The sequence below is a fragment of the Ursus arctos genome, unplaced genomic scaffold (assembly GCF_023065955.2).
Source record: "Ursus arctos isolate Adak ecotype North America unplaced genomic scaffold, UrsArc2.0 scaffold_29, whole genome shotgun sequence".
In the NCBI taxonomy this organism is placed as follows: Eukaryota; Metazoa; Chordata; class Mammalia; order Carnivora; family Ursidae; genus Ursus; species Ursus arctos.
In genome coordinates this window covers 5487030-5501628 of record NW_026622974.1, presented here as the reverse complement: position 1 = coordinate 5501628, position 14599 = coordinate 5487030, and the positions used below count along the sequence as shown (strand labels likewise).

Below are 14599 nucleotides of genomic sequence, written 5' to 3'. Positions count from 1 at the left end.
GTCAATGTTGGGGAACTTCAGAAGTGCTAAGTGGCTACAGGTGACCTTAGCTTTCACTGTACCAGAAATACCTATCCTCAGAATGACAGCAGGTACGACTTGGGATAGAGCTAAGGAAACTCAGAAGGCAGCATAACATCCACTTTACAAGGAGAGCATAACTGTATAAAACTGTGTCTTTATTTGCATACTTTAATCTCAACAAAATAAACAAAACCACAATACACATCCAAACCCCTTGTCAAATATCAGAAGGGATAGGGCTTGAGGGCCTTCTTTCCTGCCTCAAAGACAGGAGAAGGGAAAAAAAAAAAATCACTAGACATCGGCAGAGGGAACCAGGTGAACCAGGGCCACTCAGGGCTGCTGGGGAGCCAGGGGGACACTATACAGTGGGCACAAGGTCCGCAGGTAGGACTAATCTACTTCTTCCATGCGAGAGGCATCCTCATCACCCTCAAGGGGGGGGATCTCATCAGGAACAGCAGCACTGGGTTCCTCTGCTGTCACTTCGTCTTCATCAATGCCTGGAAGTAGAAAAAAATGGCACATGAACTTTGATCCAACTAAATCAAAATTTGTCCCTGTGAGACCAGCTCCCCGGTTCCTTGCCCCGCCCTCTGGTAACAAAGGTACTCACCCAGGCCTAGCTTGATCATGCGGTAGATGCGGTTGGAGTGAGTCTGGGGATCCTCGAGTGAGAAGCCAGAAGACAGCAGAGCCGTTTCAAAGAGCAGCACCACCAGGTCCTTGACAGCCTTGTCGTTCTTGTCCGCCTCCGCCTTCTGCCTCAGTGTCTCCACGATGGGGTGGTCAGGATTGATCTCCAGGTGCTTCTTGGCCATCATATAGCCCATCGTAGAGTTGTCCCGAAGGGCCTGGGCTTTCATGATCCGCTCCATGTTGGCCGTCCAGCCATAGGTGCTAGTCACAATGCAGCAGGGTGAAGACACTAACCTGTTGGAGATTGTCACCTGTGGACAGCCACAAAAACTTACGTTGATAGGAAATCAGGTTACCATTTCCAGGCTTAAATGACCGTATGTTAATTTCTATTCTCTGAAGAAACTCAAGCAAAGCTGAAACCTTTGTCCAATATTACAGATATACCAACCTTAAGTTAAACCTGCCTGGTTTAGACAAGCTCTAAACCAACGAGGCTACTTACAACTACTCATTGCGTAGCGCCCCGAGATTAGGAGGGAAGCAGCCCTAAAAGCACTTGTTTACAAAATACATCCTAGGTCCCAGAATTGTTTACCTTCTCAACTTTCTTATCCAAGATTTCTTTCATGAGTTTGCAGAGGTTCTCAAACTTGGCCTTGCTCTCCTCCATCTTCTTCTTCTCCTCCTCATCCTCAGGCAGCTCTAGGCCCTCCTTGGTAACCGAGACCAGACTCTTCCCATCAAACTCCTTGAGCTGCTGCACGCAGTACTCGTCGATGGGCTCCGTCATATACACGACCTCGAAGCCCCGCTTCCGCACTCGCTCCACGAACGCAGAGTTGGCAACCTGCTCCTTGCTCTCACCTGTAGGGTTATTGAATGTGACTCAGGTCAGAATGTCAGTTCCCAGGGATGCCCAAATGCCCTCCCTACCCTCCTCACACCCGAGAGGCTTTGATCAGACCCAGGCTCCAACGCACCAGTGATGTAATAGATGGACTTCTGGGTCTCCTTCATGCGGGACACATACTCGGACAGAGACGTCATCTCATCCCCAGACTGGGACGTGTGGTAGCGCAGCAGCTCAGAGAGGCGGCGCCGGTTGGTGGAGTCCTCATGGATTCCAAGCTTCGAGGGCGGGAAAAAAACAATTTTACCTGTAAATAATCTGTTACCCTCTATGTGAATGAAAAATAACCGTCCACCATAAGTTTTAAGTAACTGTTTTGCGTCTCTACCTTAAGGTTTTTAGAGAACGCCTCATAGAATTTCTTATAGTTCTCTTTGTCTTCTGCCAGTTCAGAGAAGAGCTCAAGGCACTTCTTCACGATATTTTTGCGAATGACTTTCAAGATTTTGCTCTGCTGGAGCATTTCTCGGGAGATGTTCAGGGGCAGGTCCTCGGAGTCAACCACACCACGGATGAAGTCTGCAATCAACCAGGGAGAAAGAGAGTTAAAAATACACAGGGCAGGGACACCTGGTGGCTGTTAGTTAAGCATCTGCCTTCAGCTCAGGTCATGATCCCAGGGTCCTGGGACAGAGTCCTGCATTGGGCTCCCTGCTCAGTGGGGAGCCTACTGCTCCCCGTTTGTGTTCATGTGCTCTCTCAAATACATAAAATATTTAAAAAAATAAATAAAAATAGGAGTATCTAAATTCAATAGGACCCATTTTCTCACCAAACCTTCATTTGCCATGTTATCTACAATAAAGACTTCATTTTCAAAAAACCCCCCCAAAACCAAAAAAACCCCAAGACCTCCCTTTCTTGAGAATGCTGAGGGGGCTTCAACGGCCTGTGCCCAGCTACATGAGACCAGGCCCGCACTCACTGAGATACTCTGGTATCAGCTCATCACAGCTGTCCATGATGAACACACGGCGCACGTAGAGCTTGATGTTGTTCTTTTTCTTCTTGTTCTCAAAGAGGTCAAAAGGAGCCCGACGGGGGATGAACAGCAGTGCCCTGAATTCCAGCTGACCTTCTACAGAGAAGTGCTGAAAAAAAAAAATCCAAGACGAACCAATAGTATACTTCAAGACAGAGGTGTTTATTCCCAACATCACTTCAATGAACAGTTTAGAACAAAGACCTTCCCCAAGAACCAAGGATAAAAGAGATGCCCTAGGACAGCTGTTGAGCAAATTTAGCTCTCACACCCTGAATTAAGCTAAACTGGGACAGCTGTGTCTAACCCTTCGAGCAATGAGAAAACAATACCATCAAGAACCTGCCATGCAGACAAAGTGAGGTCACTGGGAAGGATGTCCTTTCTTCACCCTGGGTCACCAGTAGGTGAATGGACACGGCTCCGTGGCACTCAGTTCCCACCTACCGACCAGGTGGGCAAGTTCCACTTGTCCACCACCAGCAGCACCCTTCTGCCTGTTTCTCTTATTGGGTCCACATGGAAAGCTTCTCACCTTGACCGCCAAGTGGTCTTCCCAGTCATTAGTAAGGCTCTTGTAAAACTCTCCATATTCCTCCTGGGTAATGTCATCAGGGTTTCTGGTCCAAATGGGCTTGGTCTTGTTCAGTTCTTCCTGATCAATATATTTCTCCTTAATCTTCTTTGTTTTCTTTTTCTTGTCCTTCCCACTATCATCCTCCTCATCTGAGCCCACATCTTCAATCTTGGGCTTCTCTTCATCATCTTTATCTTCTTCCTCTTTCTCCCCTTTCTCCTCCTCTGCCTCATCATCACTGATTTCTTTCTCTCGCTCCTTCTCCAACTGAAAGTACAAAACACCCGTAGTTTCAGAATACAGAACACCGAAACACCAGGGCCCATCCCCTTCTCCTGAGCAGCAGACATGGTATGTGTGAGGATCGCCAGCCCACACTCACATAAAGGGTGATGGGATAACCTATGAACTGCGAGTGCTTCTTCACCACTTCTTTGACACGTCTCTCCTCTAAATATTCTGTCTGGTCTTCTTTAAGATGGAGGATCACTTTAGTACCCCGGCCAATGGGCTCACCTAGGAAAAGTCAATTACGATACAGTAGGGACAGAAAATGAAATACAGAACTGTAACGAAAAAACTACTTTACAAAGAACATGCTTAAGATCTCTATTACAGATTTCCCCAGAATTCTAGACCAGACAACTTAACCAGAAAGTCAACTTACCATGGTCTGCACGAACGGTGAAGGAGCCCCCAGCAGAAGACTCCCAGGCATACTGCTCATCATCATTGTGCTTTGTGATAACAACCACCTTTTCTGCTACCAGGTAGGCAGAATAAAAGCCAACGCCAAATTGTCCAATCATGGAAATGTCTGCACCAGCCTGCCAAAAGTTTTTAAAGTCAAACGCTAGTTTAAAAAAACACAAAACAGCACACCAAACCAAAGAATATCCCCAAAAACGAACAGTGCGTGTCTAGCTAAAACACCACATACCTGAAGAGCCTCCATGAACGCCTTAGTTCCAGACTTCGCGATAGTTCCCAAATTATTTATGAGATCCGCTTTGGTCATACCAATGCCTGTGTCCACTAGAGTCAGGGTGCGTTCCTGGGGGTTGGGGATGATGTCAATTTTCAGCTCTTTACCGCTGTCCAACTTGGAGGGGTCTGTCAGGCTCTCATAGCGAATCTTGTCCAAGGCCTAAAAATACAAATTTCAATTTTACATTTCTGCTTCCCAAAGCTCATCTTGATCCAAAAGAAAACTTTTTCACGTCCAAGTAGCCTTAGTTGTGATTACCACCCCAACCTGAGGTTTAAGAATCACAGTTAGAATTACAATATTCCAACTATGCCCACAGAGTAAAGCAAACTCTTCTAAGAACAGTAGCAGTTTTATCCCCTCCAACGGCAGCCCCACAAAATGCCAAACCACTCTTCTCCCTTCTCCTGAATGCTGAAAACAAATACCACAAATGAAGGTACCCAAAGCACTCACATCAGAAGCATTACTGATCAACTCCCGAAGGAAAATTTCCTTGTTAGAATAGAAGGTATTGATGATGAGGGACATGAGTTGGGCAATTTCTGCCTGGAAGGCAAAAGTCTCCACCTCCTCCTCTCCATGGTGCACTTCCTCAGGCATCTAAAATAAGAACGGTCAAGAATTACAAAAGAACACCATGGCCCCATATTTAACACTCAAGTTCATCCCAGTCTCAATGAAAACTCAAAGAGATTTACTTCAAACTGCTTTGAGCTGGGTACTAAACATATTCCTGAAAGACTGTAAAACGTTTTCTTCAAAGATACCAGCCTATACCCTTACAAGGAACCCAATTTAGAAAGAAAAATTCAAAAAGCTTCTTTAACACAATATACAATGTCAAATGTTTCGGAAAGGTATCTTGGAGTCTAAACACTTTAAATGGTCCATGGGACCCAACAGCCTCATCATCACTGGGTACCTTGTTGGACATGCAGTTCGCGGCTCCAACACAAAAAGGGCTCCAGGCATTTGAAGGAGAAAACCACTGACTGCAGTTCTGTTACCTTTTTGGTAGGAAAAACAGTAGCCCAAAGTGACTGATTTCATGTTAAAAGAGGAATAATTGGGAACTGGCTCTCCCACTGGGTATCTCCCACAAGCACATGTGGGATTGCTGCCTCAGGGCACAGGAGGATTACCCCTGAGACCGGTGGATACCCGCCCTAGAAGCTACTAAGACAAAGAGCCGAGAAAAGCAAAAGCTCCACCGTGACCCCCTGAACACACGTGACTACAATACAGGACCAAACCAAACCCAACTAAGATGGTGGCTGTAGTCCGCTGGGCAGACCCTCGTCACTGCCGGACATGCGTCGGCCAGGGCCACGCGAGGAGGGGGCGCCACCGCGCAGCCTCCCTTCGCCCCAGCATCCGGGCACCAGGGCGGGGCGCCGGGCTCCAGAAGCTTCCAGAACAATCTCAGCTCTCTGGGAGGGGCGGGGGAGGAAAGGGCCCATGAATCTTCCAGAGCCTGCCCCCTCTTCTTCCCTCCCCCACACTGACACTGCAGGAAAGATCTGGAAGAAGGGAGAAAGCACCATGGGCCAGAGCCAGCCGTAAACGTTCCTCACCGAAAAACCTCACAGAAAAGAACCGAAAACACTTGAAAAACGCTTCCCACAGGGCAGATGCCAAAGCCAGGCCAACACCAGGCTGTGCTGAGTCACGTCCAGCGCGCACACCCACCACCCTTGGGGACTCTCCGGCGCCCCGTAGCCGCGTCCGGAAGTGGAGAGGCAAACATGGCAGCGTCCCGGACCGGCGCGGACACCACGTGCAGCTGCCCACTACCCCAAGCCCACTTCGCGGCCCATCTCCCCCACCGCTAGTCGCCGCCCCGGGGAAGCCCCCCCACCCACACACGGATTTAAAAACAAGCCTAACTCGCGAACCCCCTCCCTCAAACGAAATTTGGAGTCGTCCTATTCCAGGGGCCGCTCCAACACAACAAAATCTAGGCTTTGATAAGGACACGAGGAACGAAAGCAACTCAAAAGACCATTCCAGGCACAAAAGTCTGAATGGAACTCCAATCTTACCTTAAAGGAAAAAACTGTAAGCACTACAGACCACGGTTGGTACGGGCTGCGTCTGCCTACGAGTCCGCAAAGGGGCTGCGCGGGGGTGACTCAAGAGAGCGGCTGTGCGCCCCCAACTGCTCTATATACGGCGAAGCACAGCCCAGCTGCCCGCCCCCGAATCCCTCCGCCTTAAAGGAGGCTGACTGTCAGCCCCGCACCTGCCGCTGCCCGCCCACCTTGACGTCATGGACCAAAATAGGGGAGGGGGCGGGGAAGGGCGGGAGCAGCAGCTCTCAGTCTCCGCCTTAAGAGCACACGCAAGTATTCCTTTTTGTGGCCACATCTCCACAATTCCAAGGCATGATCCCTCTCCAAGAGCTAAAGATTGGAAATGCTCGTATGTCATAAACGGGGGATATAGGGGCGCGGATGCCACCGACCTTCCTATAAACCTGTGAGGCAGGCGCCTCCAAACCCAAGAGTCCTGTCCTGGAGGAACATCTAAAAAGGTGGAGGGCGGAGATAGAAGCGGCCAACCACTCCGACCTCGGCTCCCAGGTTCGACTTTTTTGCTACAATCTGCCCTACGCACTCCTACAGCCCTGATAAGGGGAAGGGGTTTTCTTTAGGGACGGTGCGAAATTCTAGGTCTAACTTAAGGCAGCCCCCGGATCTCGGCCCTCCCTGAGGCAGGAGGAAGAGTCCGGGCTTTGCAGCGGGGCGTGGCTCCGGCTGGGGGAAGGGCGCCGGCCTGGGCTGGCAGGGGGACTCTTTGCCTGAGCCCAGCGGAAGGAGCGACGACGGCGGTACTGCGATTACTTCCAGCAGCTTCCAGACCCGCCTTGGCGGCCCCGCCCCTGCCCCGCCCCTTTCCTCCAGGCCCCGCCCCGCCTTCTGCGGCCTGGGCCGTCTCTGCAGCTGCTGTGTTACCCATGCGACTCTGCTGGGGTCCCCGGGGAGGAGGAGGTGGGCTCTCCCAATCCTGTTTATCCTAGGAAGCGGCGGGACCCTGTTTTCCACCTGCCAGGCCCAGCTAGCTTGGCACTCCCTCGGGAGTGGGACGGAGCATAAAGGAAATGATTGACCCCCCCCTTCCCTATCAATCACACGGCCCTGGGCTGTAGGGGCGGTTGTGCCGGCGCCGCCTTCAGAGAACAGAGACTGGGGATGCGTTCGCCACCGCGGGGGGATGGGAAGGGGGACCCCTCCCCAACTCCTGCAGTCTCCCACGTGTGTAGAACACTGAGACATGAGTCTCCCTTGCGTGAGCACATCGAGCCATTTCTCAGTCTGGTTTCATTTTTTTTTTCGCCCTTTTCGCTCCTGCAGCTGCCAGACCGGAGGAGGAGGGGGTCTCCAGGGACCCCTGCAGAGTGGCAGGGAGTCTTGGAGGTCGCTTGAAGACGCTGGCCAGAGGGCAGCCCGCTGCAGTTTGCCAGAGGTTGAGCTGTGGCGCCGGAGCTCCCAAGCCCCCACACCCTTAGCCTGCCCAAAGAGCTTTGGGACGCCATCCCTCACTTGGCTCTGCCCCTATTGCGTGCCTTCCTGGAGGGGAAGCTGTCCTTGTCTATCCAAGGCCGCCATCTAGGAATCGTGTCGGACCCACAGCCCCTCCGGAAGAGAATGGCCACTTCCTGCTCTGTGACCTTGTAGATGTCCATCAGCTGCCTTCCTGGCCCACAGTGTCCTCCACTGGAATGCTGGGGAGGGGTTTCCCCCAAAAAACCACCACCACCCCTAGTCCTTCTTCAACAGCCCTGGTGCCCCCATCTTCCTTCCTTTGTATTTTCTTTATTCATGTGTTAAATTCCAGAGAACAAAGGACCCTCCCTTTCCTTATCTTTGCCCCACACTCCAGACCTCATCATCCCGCTGCCACCACAATTTCATTTCTCCTTACTCTTCTGTTCCCCTTCCTATGGTGTGTGAAAAACCTGATACTGAAAGTTAATGAGCTTGGGAAGGGTGCTGTTACCAGGAATCTCCCAGGATTTCTGTTTCTGATCAAAATCTCAAAGGAAGTGTGTCATCCCTCAACATACCCTCTCTCCCTCTGGGCAGAAGGGGTCTAACAAATTAAAAATCTCCCTAGTTCACAAAGAGCATTCACACCATTCCACGGTCCTGTGAAGTGGTGAAAGTGAGTCTCCACAGTCTAGGAACTGGGACAGCAAGGCTTCAGTGAGATCAGTCAGCTCAAAGCCTTTGTTGCACCAACCGTTGCTCCTTGCTCCAGAAATGGAGTGGAGATGCTGTCTCTCCCCCCAGGTCCCAAGTCCAGGGCAGAGCAGAAGTCACTCCTGGTCATCAGTCTTAGGATCAGAGACCTTTCAGGGGTCTTCTAATGGGAAGCTTTCACATCTTGTACTAGCACAGAAATTCTACCTCCTCTTCTGGAAGCCTTCTCCCACTCATTGACACTCACTTAAGCCCCCACAGTAAGTGCCTGGGAATGCAAAAATGCATAAACAAGATGGAGCTTTCAGCCCACAAGGGGCTGCTGCAGGACAGGCGTGAATCACAGCAACGTGGGAGAATTATCAGACTCCCAGCTCAGCCTGAGCAAGGGGGCAGGCTTACGGCTAAGGCTAGCCAGCCCATGGCACAGATCTATCCCCAGAAGAGGGAAAAGCATGGAAAGGCACCGCCCTGACAGAAGGGCCATAGCCTAGGAGCCCCAGAGGGAGGCAGAGGCGCTGAAAGTGACCCTGCTGGCAGGGTTCGGGTCACCAAGGGCCACAAATGCCATGCCAAGGCGTCCTGACCTTAACTTAGAGTGAGGGAAGCCACTGAAGGCTATTAAAAACAGCTTAAACCCCCTAGATCTCCAGAATCCTATTTCCGGCAGCACTTGGAATGCTCACTGTTCCCAAGATACCCTTTGTTCCTGACCAGGCCGCAAAGACCCAACTCAGCCTTCTGTTGTTGGAGGGTAGCCAGATGAAGCAAGAACTGACAAACTGTGGCCTGCAGCTGGTGGGCCTGTCGCTTGTTTTTATATGGCTTATGGGGAAGAATGTTTTTCACATTTTTTACACTGTTGAAAAAATCAAGAGAAAGAAAATATTTTGGCATGTGAAAAGTACATGAAATTTGAATTTGTGTTCATAGAGCTTCACTGAAACATAGCCCCGCTTGCTTGCTTCCATGTTGTCTTTGGCTCATTTTATGCTGCAGTGGCAGAGCTGATAGCGCCACAGAGACCAGGTAGCTTGCGCAGTCTGAAATATGTAGTCTCTCACCTTGTACAGGGAAGACTTACCCCTGATCTAGCTAAAGCAGAGCGAAGTCTTGGAGCACAGACTCAGGGGCTGCTCAGCTGGGAATTCTTCTAATGAGGCTGCACCACTGACCTTTTAAGGGGATCAGGAAGGCTGCCAAGGTAAGAGGCAATGGATGAATAAAGCAGCCCAAAGCATGAGGACCTCAGGGATTGTGTAAGCATGGGGAGTAGCTCTGGATCCTTGACTCTTGGAACATGCACCCATCCCAAGCTCAGTGGCTGCCAGATGGGTCCTGTCTGTTCCGGTTCTACCCGGTTCCATGAGGCTTATATCTCTGACCTCCGTGGGGAATACCTGGCACTGACATCCTCACAGGCCGATGGACTTGATGTTCAGAGAGGTTGGACAATTGAGCCAGTCTGCATGGCCAGCCTGGGCTCCAGCTCTGCCTCAGTTTCCACATTCAGTTGGGACATGAGACATTTCTTTCACAACTTTCACTCACTTCATTGTTAGTACTGTACTTTTTGTTTTTGATGCAATGGCAATTTTCCTTCATTTTAAGTTTCCTGAAGACTTTGGAAAGCAATTGACTTTTGTTTATTGGTCCCACAACTTGGCAAACTACCTTATTATTCTAATTTGTTTTTTGTGTTTTAGGTACAACCCTATCTATCATCTGAGAACAATGACAGTTTGGTTTCTCACTTTCTAATCCTTGTATTTCTTATTTCTTGTTACGCTGCACCAGCCAGGACCTGCAAGTCGGCTTCTCCCTGTGCCCCTCACCCTACTTGTGCTCTCTCAAGCTCTCTCTCAAATAAATATAATCTTTTTAAAAAAGTATTCATTTCCAATTATTTTTATATTATCTTTTTAAAAAAGATTTTATTTATTTGTTTGACACAGAGAGAGAACAAGCAGGGGGAGCTGCAGAGGGAGAGGGAGAAGCAGGCTCCCCACTGAGAAGGAAGCCCGATATGGGGCTCGATCCCAGGACCCTGGGATCATGACCCAAGCCGAAGGCAGAGGCTTAACAGACTGAGCCACCCAGGCACCCCTATATTATCTTTTAATTACGTTATAGACATACAATGCAATGTGTTTAATACTGGCTCTTTTGTATTTTAGACTTCTTTTGTAACCTAGGATGTGGTTAATATGTGAAAAGTTTCCATAAATGCTTGAGAAAAATATATATTATTTAGTTATTGCATAAAAGTTTAAATATATTAAATCTTTAAGTCAAGCCAGTTAATTGTGATGCTCAAAGAAACAGAAAAAAACACATGGGGACTCCACGGGACACAGCTTGGAGAAGGCAAAAGCTGAAAGTGGGAAGATCACACCGGGGTAGGGAAGAGGCACGGTGTTCACCTTTTCTGTGGCAGAACGATGGAACATGAGGCCTGAAGGCAGGGGAGGAGGACCACTCTGCGTTGGAAGGGACCAAGGGTCTGTTTTAGGCATGTTATGGGGCACCAAAGAGAGAATTTTTTTTTTTTTAAGATTTTATTTATTTATTCGACAGAGAGAGAGACAGCCAGCGAGAGAGGGAACACAAGCAGGGGGAGTGTGAGAGGAAGAAGCAGGCTCCCAGCAGAGGAGCCCGATGTGGGGCTCGATCCCAGAACCCCGGGACCACGCCCGAGCCGAAGGCAGACGCCTAACGACTGAGCCACCCAGGCGCCCCCAAAGAAAGAATGTTCAGGAGACAGAGACTGATGGCTGAAGTCATGGACAAGAACTACTTTTCTCAGGGAGGAGTAGTGAAAAGGCCAGAGTTATGATCTAAGCCATTTTGAAATTGTAAATAGGGTATATTTGATATACGGTATATATAGGGGTGTGTATATATATATATATATATATATATATATATATATATATAGTATCTATTTATACACATATGAGTGTGTCTTGACTCTCTGAAGGCATAGTATTAGTGACCTAAGGCGGGGTGTGACTGAGTCCTGCCTGTCATTGTCAACTCAGCTCTAAATTGTCCTGCTCCTGCCATGACGTCCACCAGGTGTCCCTTCGTGTCTTGTGTATTGTTCAGTGTTCCCAGGTCCACCTGACTAAGGTAAAACTTAACGCCAAATCAGTTCAGCCCAGAGTAAATTACCGGCAGGGGAAGGGGTGGGGGGTGGGGGGGTTCTACCACAAACAACCCTGACCTACTTAACTACTCTGCTTGCCACCTGACTCGCCCCAGGCACAAGTCACTGCCCAATGTACAGTTCTCACCTGACTGGATTTCTGGGCCCCGTGCCTGCCTGGTCCACCTGCACCCAGATAAGGGACTGGCAGGGCTGTGGTAGTGCTACTGGGTGCTGAGGAACTCACAAACAGGAGGGACTAGGGTTAGACATCAGGAAGGACTTTGCTACTTTCACCTGAGGAGGATCACATGGGAGTTCCAGATCCTGGGAGGCTTGGGATCCTTGGGTATATGACAAGAGAACTCTCTGCAACGTTTTGAAGGCTAGGGAGGAATGTATACCGGGCTTGCGTTATGGTGTCACACACAGGAGGCCTTGTATCTCTCTCCCCTTCACTATCTGGGAATTCTCCCATCTCTCCGAGTCCATCTATCTCTCTGCTTATCTGATGGGTAGAGAGAGACAGGCAGAGACTTGTATTTACCCGGTGTTTTGCGGTTTACAAAATATTTTTCCATCCTTCAACCATTCCAGCTTCAGTTTTCTGGAGTGCAATGGGCAGCACCGCATAGGGTTACTGGGAGACGGGGGGCCACTAGATACTGAGGCTGGACCAGAGTGGTAGGTGAAAGCGAGTTGTTACTACCTCGGTCCAGAGTTTCATAGCCCAGAGAAAGGCAGCGCGAGTGTGCCTACCCTTGCTTTACAGACGAGCGGCTCCGAGATGGAAAATGCCTCGTTCAAGGTCACCCAGGCTTAAGGGGCAGCGCAGGTGGCCTCAAGACGCCTAATCCGGTCTCCCACTCGGCAGGGGTCAGGTGTGAACGGCCGCGCAGCACGCGGGACAGGTGACGTCACCACCCCCGCCGCCGCCGCCGCCGTGGGGCGGGGCTAACCAGACCCCACCCACCCCGGCTCCCGTGGTCCCGCCCCCCGCGCCCAGCCATGGTCGGGTTCGGTTCTGACAGTTCTGGGCTGTCAATCGCTAACCTGGGACCCGCGGGGCGGCTGGCACTGGAAGTGGCTACTGTGGGGGAAAATGAGGTCTGGTTCTCCAAGGCTCCGGGGACTGAAGCTGGGGAGAGGAGCAGCGAGCCGCTTACATGGGGGACGGGGAGCGCACTAGGCCGCGGCCTATCCTAATTGATTCTTGGTGCCACGTGTCTCTAGGGTAATCATTTCTTGCATCCAGGCTCTCCCGCAGACTCCCTAAATCACCTTAGCCAAGTCCATATATATAGGTCACCCCGTTTGAAGAAGAAGGACTTGGGCCGGGAGGATGGGACTTGCCCGGGGTCACACAGCTTGTACTTGGCAGGCCCGAGATGGAATCCTAGGCTCTGAATCGGAACCCACCCCATAGACAGGTCCTGGAGAGGTCCCCCGCTTTGTGGGGTCCTGCTGACTCATTTGGCAGTTGCCCTGTAGTCTGGGGCCAGAATGCCAACTGGCTCATTGACAGCAAGCACCAGGGCTGCCAAAGCTATAGAGGGCTCTCAGTGAGCACCTCCCCTCTTCGAGGGGTCTTGTGCAGGAGCTAGGAGCCCAGCTAGGGTACTGCACTGCTGGGTTGGGGAGGGGGGACGCGGGTTGTATTCATGTGAGGTGCCCATCTCCACACCCACTGCCAGCTTGCCCTGGAGACCGGATGGGCCTCACTGCCAGATCTACCGGCTGGCTGACTTCCCTCAGCCTACCACTCTTTCTGCGTGTCAAGACTCCGGGTTTCAGGCAGAGCCTGCTGGCCAGAAGGCACGGCTATCTCTTTAAAATGATTCTGCATTTCTCTGCTCATATCCATTTTGAATCATTATCATAGTTTAACATTCTGAGTATTTGTTTTCCGCATAACTGGAGTTTTCCCTGCAAGCCCCCCACCCATGATACTGACCTCACCATGCTCCTTCCATATTCACCTCAAAGAACAGATACAGATGTGTTCCAGTTCTTGTTATACCAGTGGCTTGACTTCTATCTTTTTAAGGATTACTGGTGATTTTACTGGGGCTCTTAAGCTTCTCAAATGTTTAGAGCCCCAACAATTCATCCATGTAACGCTAAACACAAGGGAAATGTCTGTGTTGCAGTGGTAACCACCCCAGGGAGGCCAGCGGCTAAATGCACAGACTGATGCTTCAGGCAGAAATGTCACACGGAAGGAAGGAGATGACCAGCACAGGTCACGCAGAGTCCGTGATAGCCAGCTGATTCTCCTGCTCAGCCCTTCCCCACCTTACAGGAAGCAGAGCTCGGGGGAAAGTAGAGGCCTGTCTCCTACTGGTGGTGTTGCCTTCAGAGCACCTACCGGGGTCAGGAGCCATCACTGTGCTTGGGCGGGCGGCAGACCCGGGAGCTACATTTTCTTGCCCTCACTGCTCGTCTTTAGGTGAAGACTTGAGGTCGGGAGAATAGAAACCGAGGGTGAGACTGCCCATTTTCGGCGTTTGCGTTAGAAACATTTTTGGAAAAGATATTCTAGTAATTTCCCTCCAACAGCTATTTGAGTACAGAAAGAAGGAAAAGTGATGTGATAATCTGTATTTTCCCTCTGTCAAATCGTTGCTGGGGTCGAGACCAACCTACTTAACGCCATCTCTAGCCCTTGAGCACAGGCAATGAAATGAGTGCCACCACACAGCTGGAGTCAGGTGGACAATGTCGTGAGCACCCCTGGGAGCCGGGTAAGGCACTCGCAGCCGAAGGAGGGAAAACACGAATAGCATGTAGACCCTATCTCGAAAACCGGGAGTTCTGTCTGGTAGCCGGAGGACGGTGAAGGCATGATGAACGTTGGGTCACCAAGTTACAAAAGCCCTGCGGTGCAGAAGGGGAAGGGATTGCGTAAGCTGGCTGCCATTGTTGGCAGGGGAGGGAAATCAGGAAATGCTCAGCGTACCCTGGAGAGTATTCGTTTGGTTTTGGCCCATTCTGTGGCCATGTGCGGGATGGACTGAAGGACAGCTGGACTGGAGGCCTGAAAGAGCAGGCGGAAGGCAGTTGGAGGGAACCCAGGGAAGAAACAGAGTCCCTGAGGGGCTGCTGGTGCCAAGGAAGGAGCCC

General features: G+C 50.7%; 1 protein-coding gene and 1 long non-coding RNA gene across 2 annotated transcripts; one reads left to right on the top strand and one right to left on the bottom strand.

Moving 5' to 3' along the window:
• Window positions 1–162: 162 nt before the first annotated feature.
• HSP90AB1 (heat shock protein 90 alpha family class B member 1) lies at window positions 163–6471 on the bottom strand. Its single transcript, XM_026507340.4, has 12 exons — window positions 6169–6471; window positions 4580–4726; window positions 4076–4282; window positions 3803–3962; window positions 3518–3651; window positions 3094–3402; window positions 2502–2667; window positions 1905–2095; window positions 1647–1794; window positions 1262–1530; window positions 641–974; window positions 163–527 (listed from the first exon to the last, which is right to left on the bottom strand). The coding sequence occupies exons 2-12, from the start codon at window positions 4724–4726 to the stop codon at window positions 418–420; spliced, it is 2175 nt and encodes a 724-aa protein (XP_026363125.1). The 5' UTR covers window positions 6169–6471; the 3' UTR covers window positions 163–417.
• Window positions 6464–10621, top strand: LOC130542015 (uncharacterized). Its single transcript, XR_008956235.1, has 2 exons — window positions 6464–6708; window positions 7480–10621. It is a non-coding gene; the product is annotated as an uncharacterized LOC130542015 (long non-coding RNA).
• Window positions 10622–14599: the final 3978 nt, after the last annotated feature.

Coding starts and splice junctions, on each gene's coding strand:
- HSP90AB1 (XM_026507340.4), bottom strand. CDS start 4,726: ATGCCTGAGGAAGTGCACCATGGAGAGGAGGAGGTGGAGACTTTTGCC. Junction 4,283..4,579: donor TGATCAGTAATGCTTCTGAT/GTGAGTGCTTTG, acceptor TTGTATTTTTAG/GCCTTGGACAAGATTCGCTA. Junction 528..640: donor CATGATCAAGCTAGGCCTGG/GTGAGTACCTTT, acceptor TTCTACTTCCAG/GCATTGATGAAGACGAAGTG.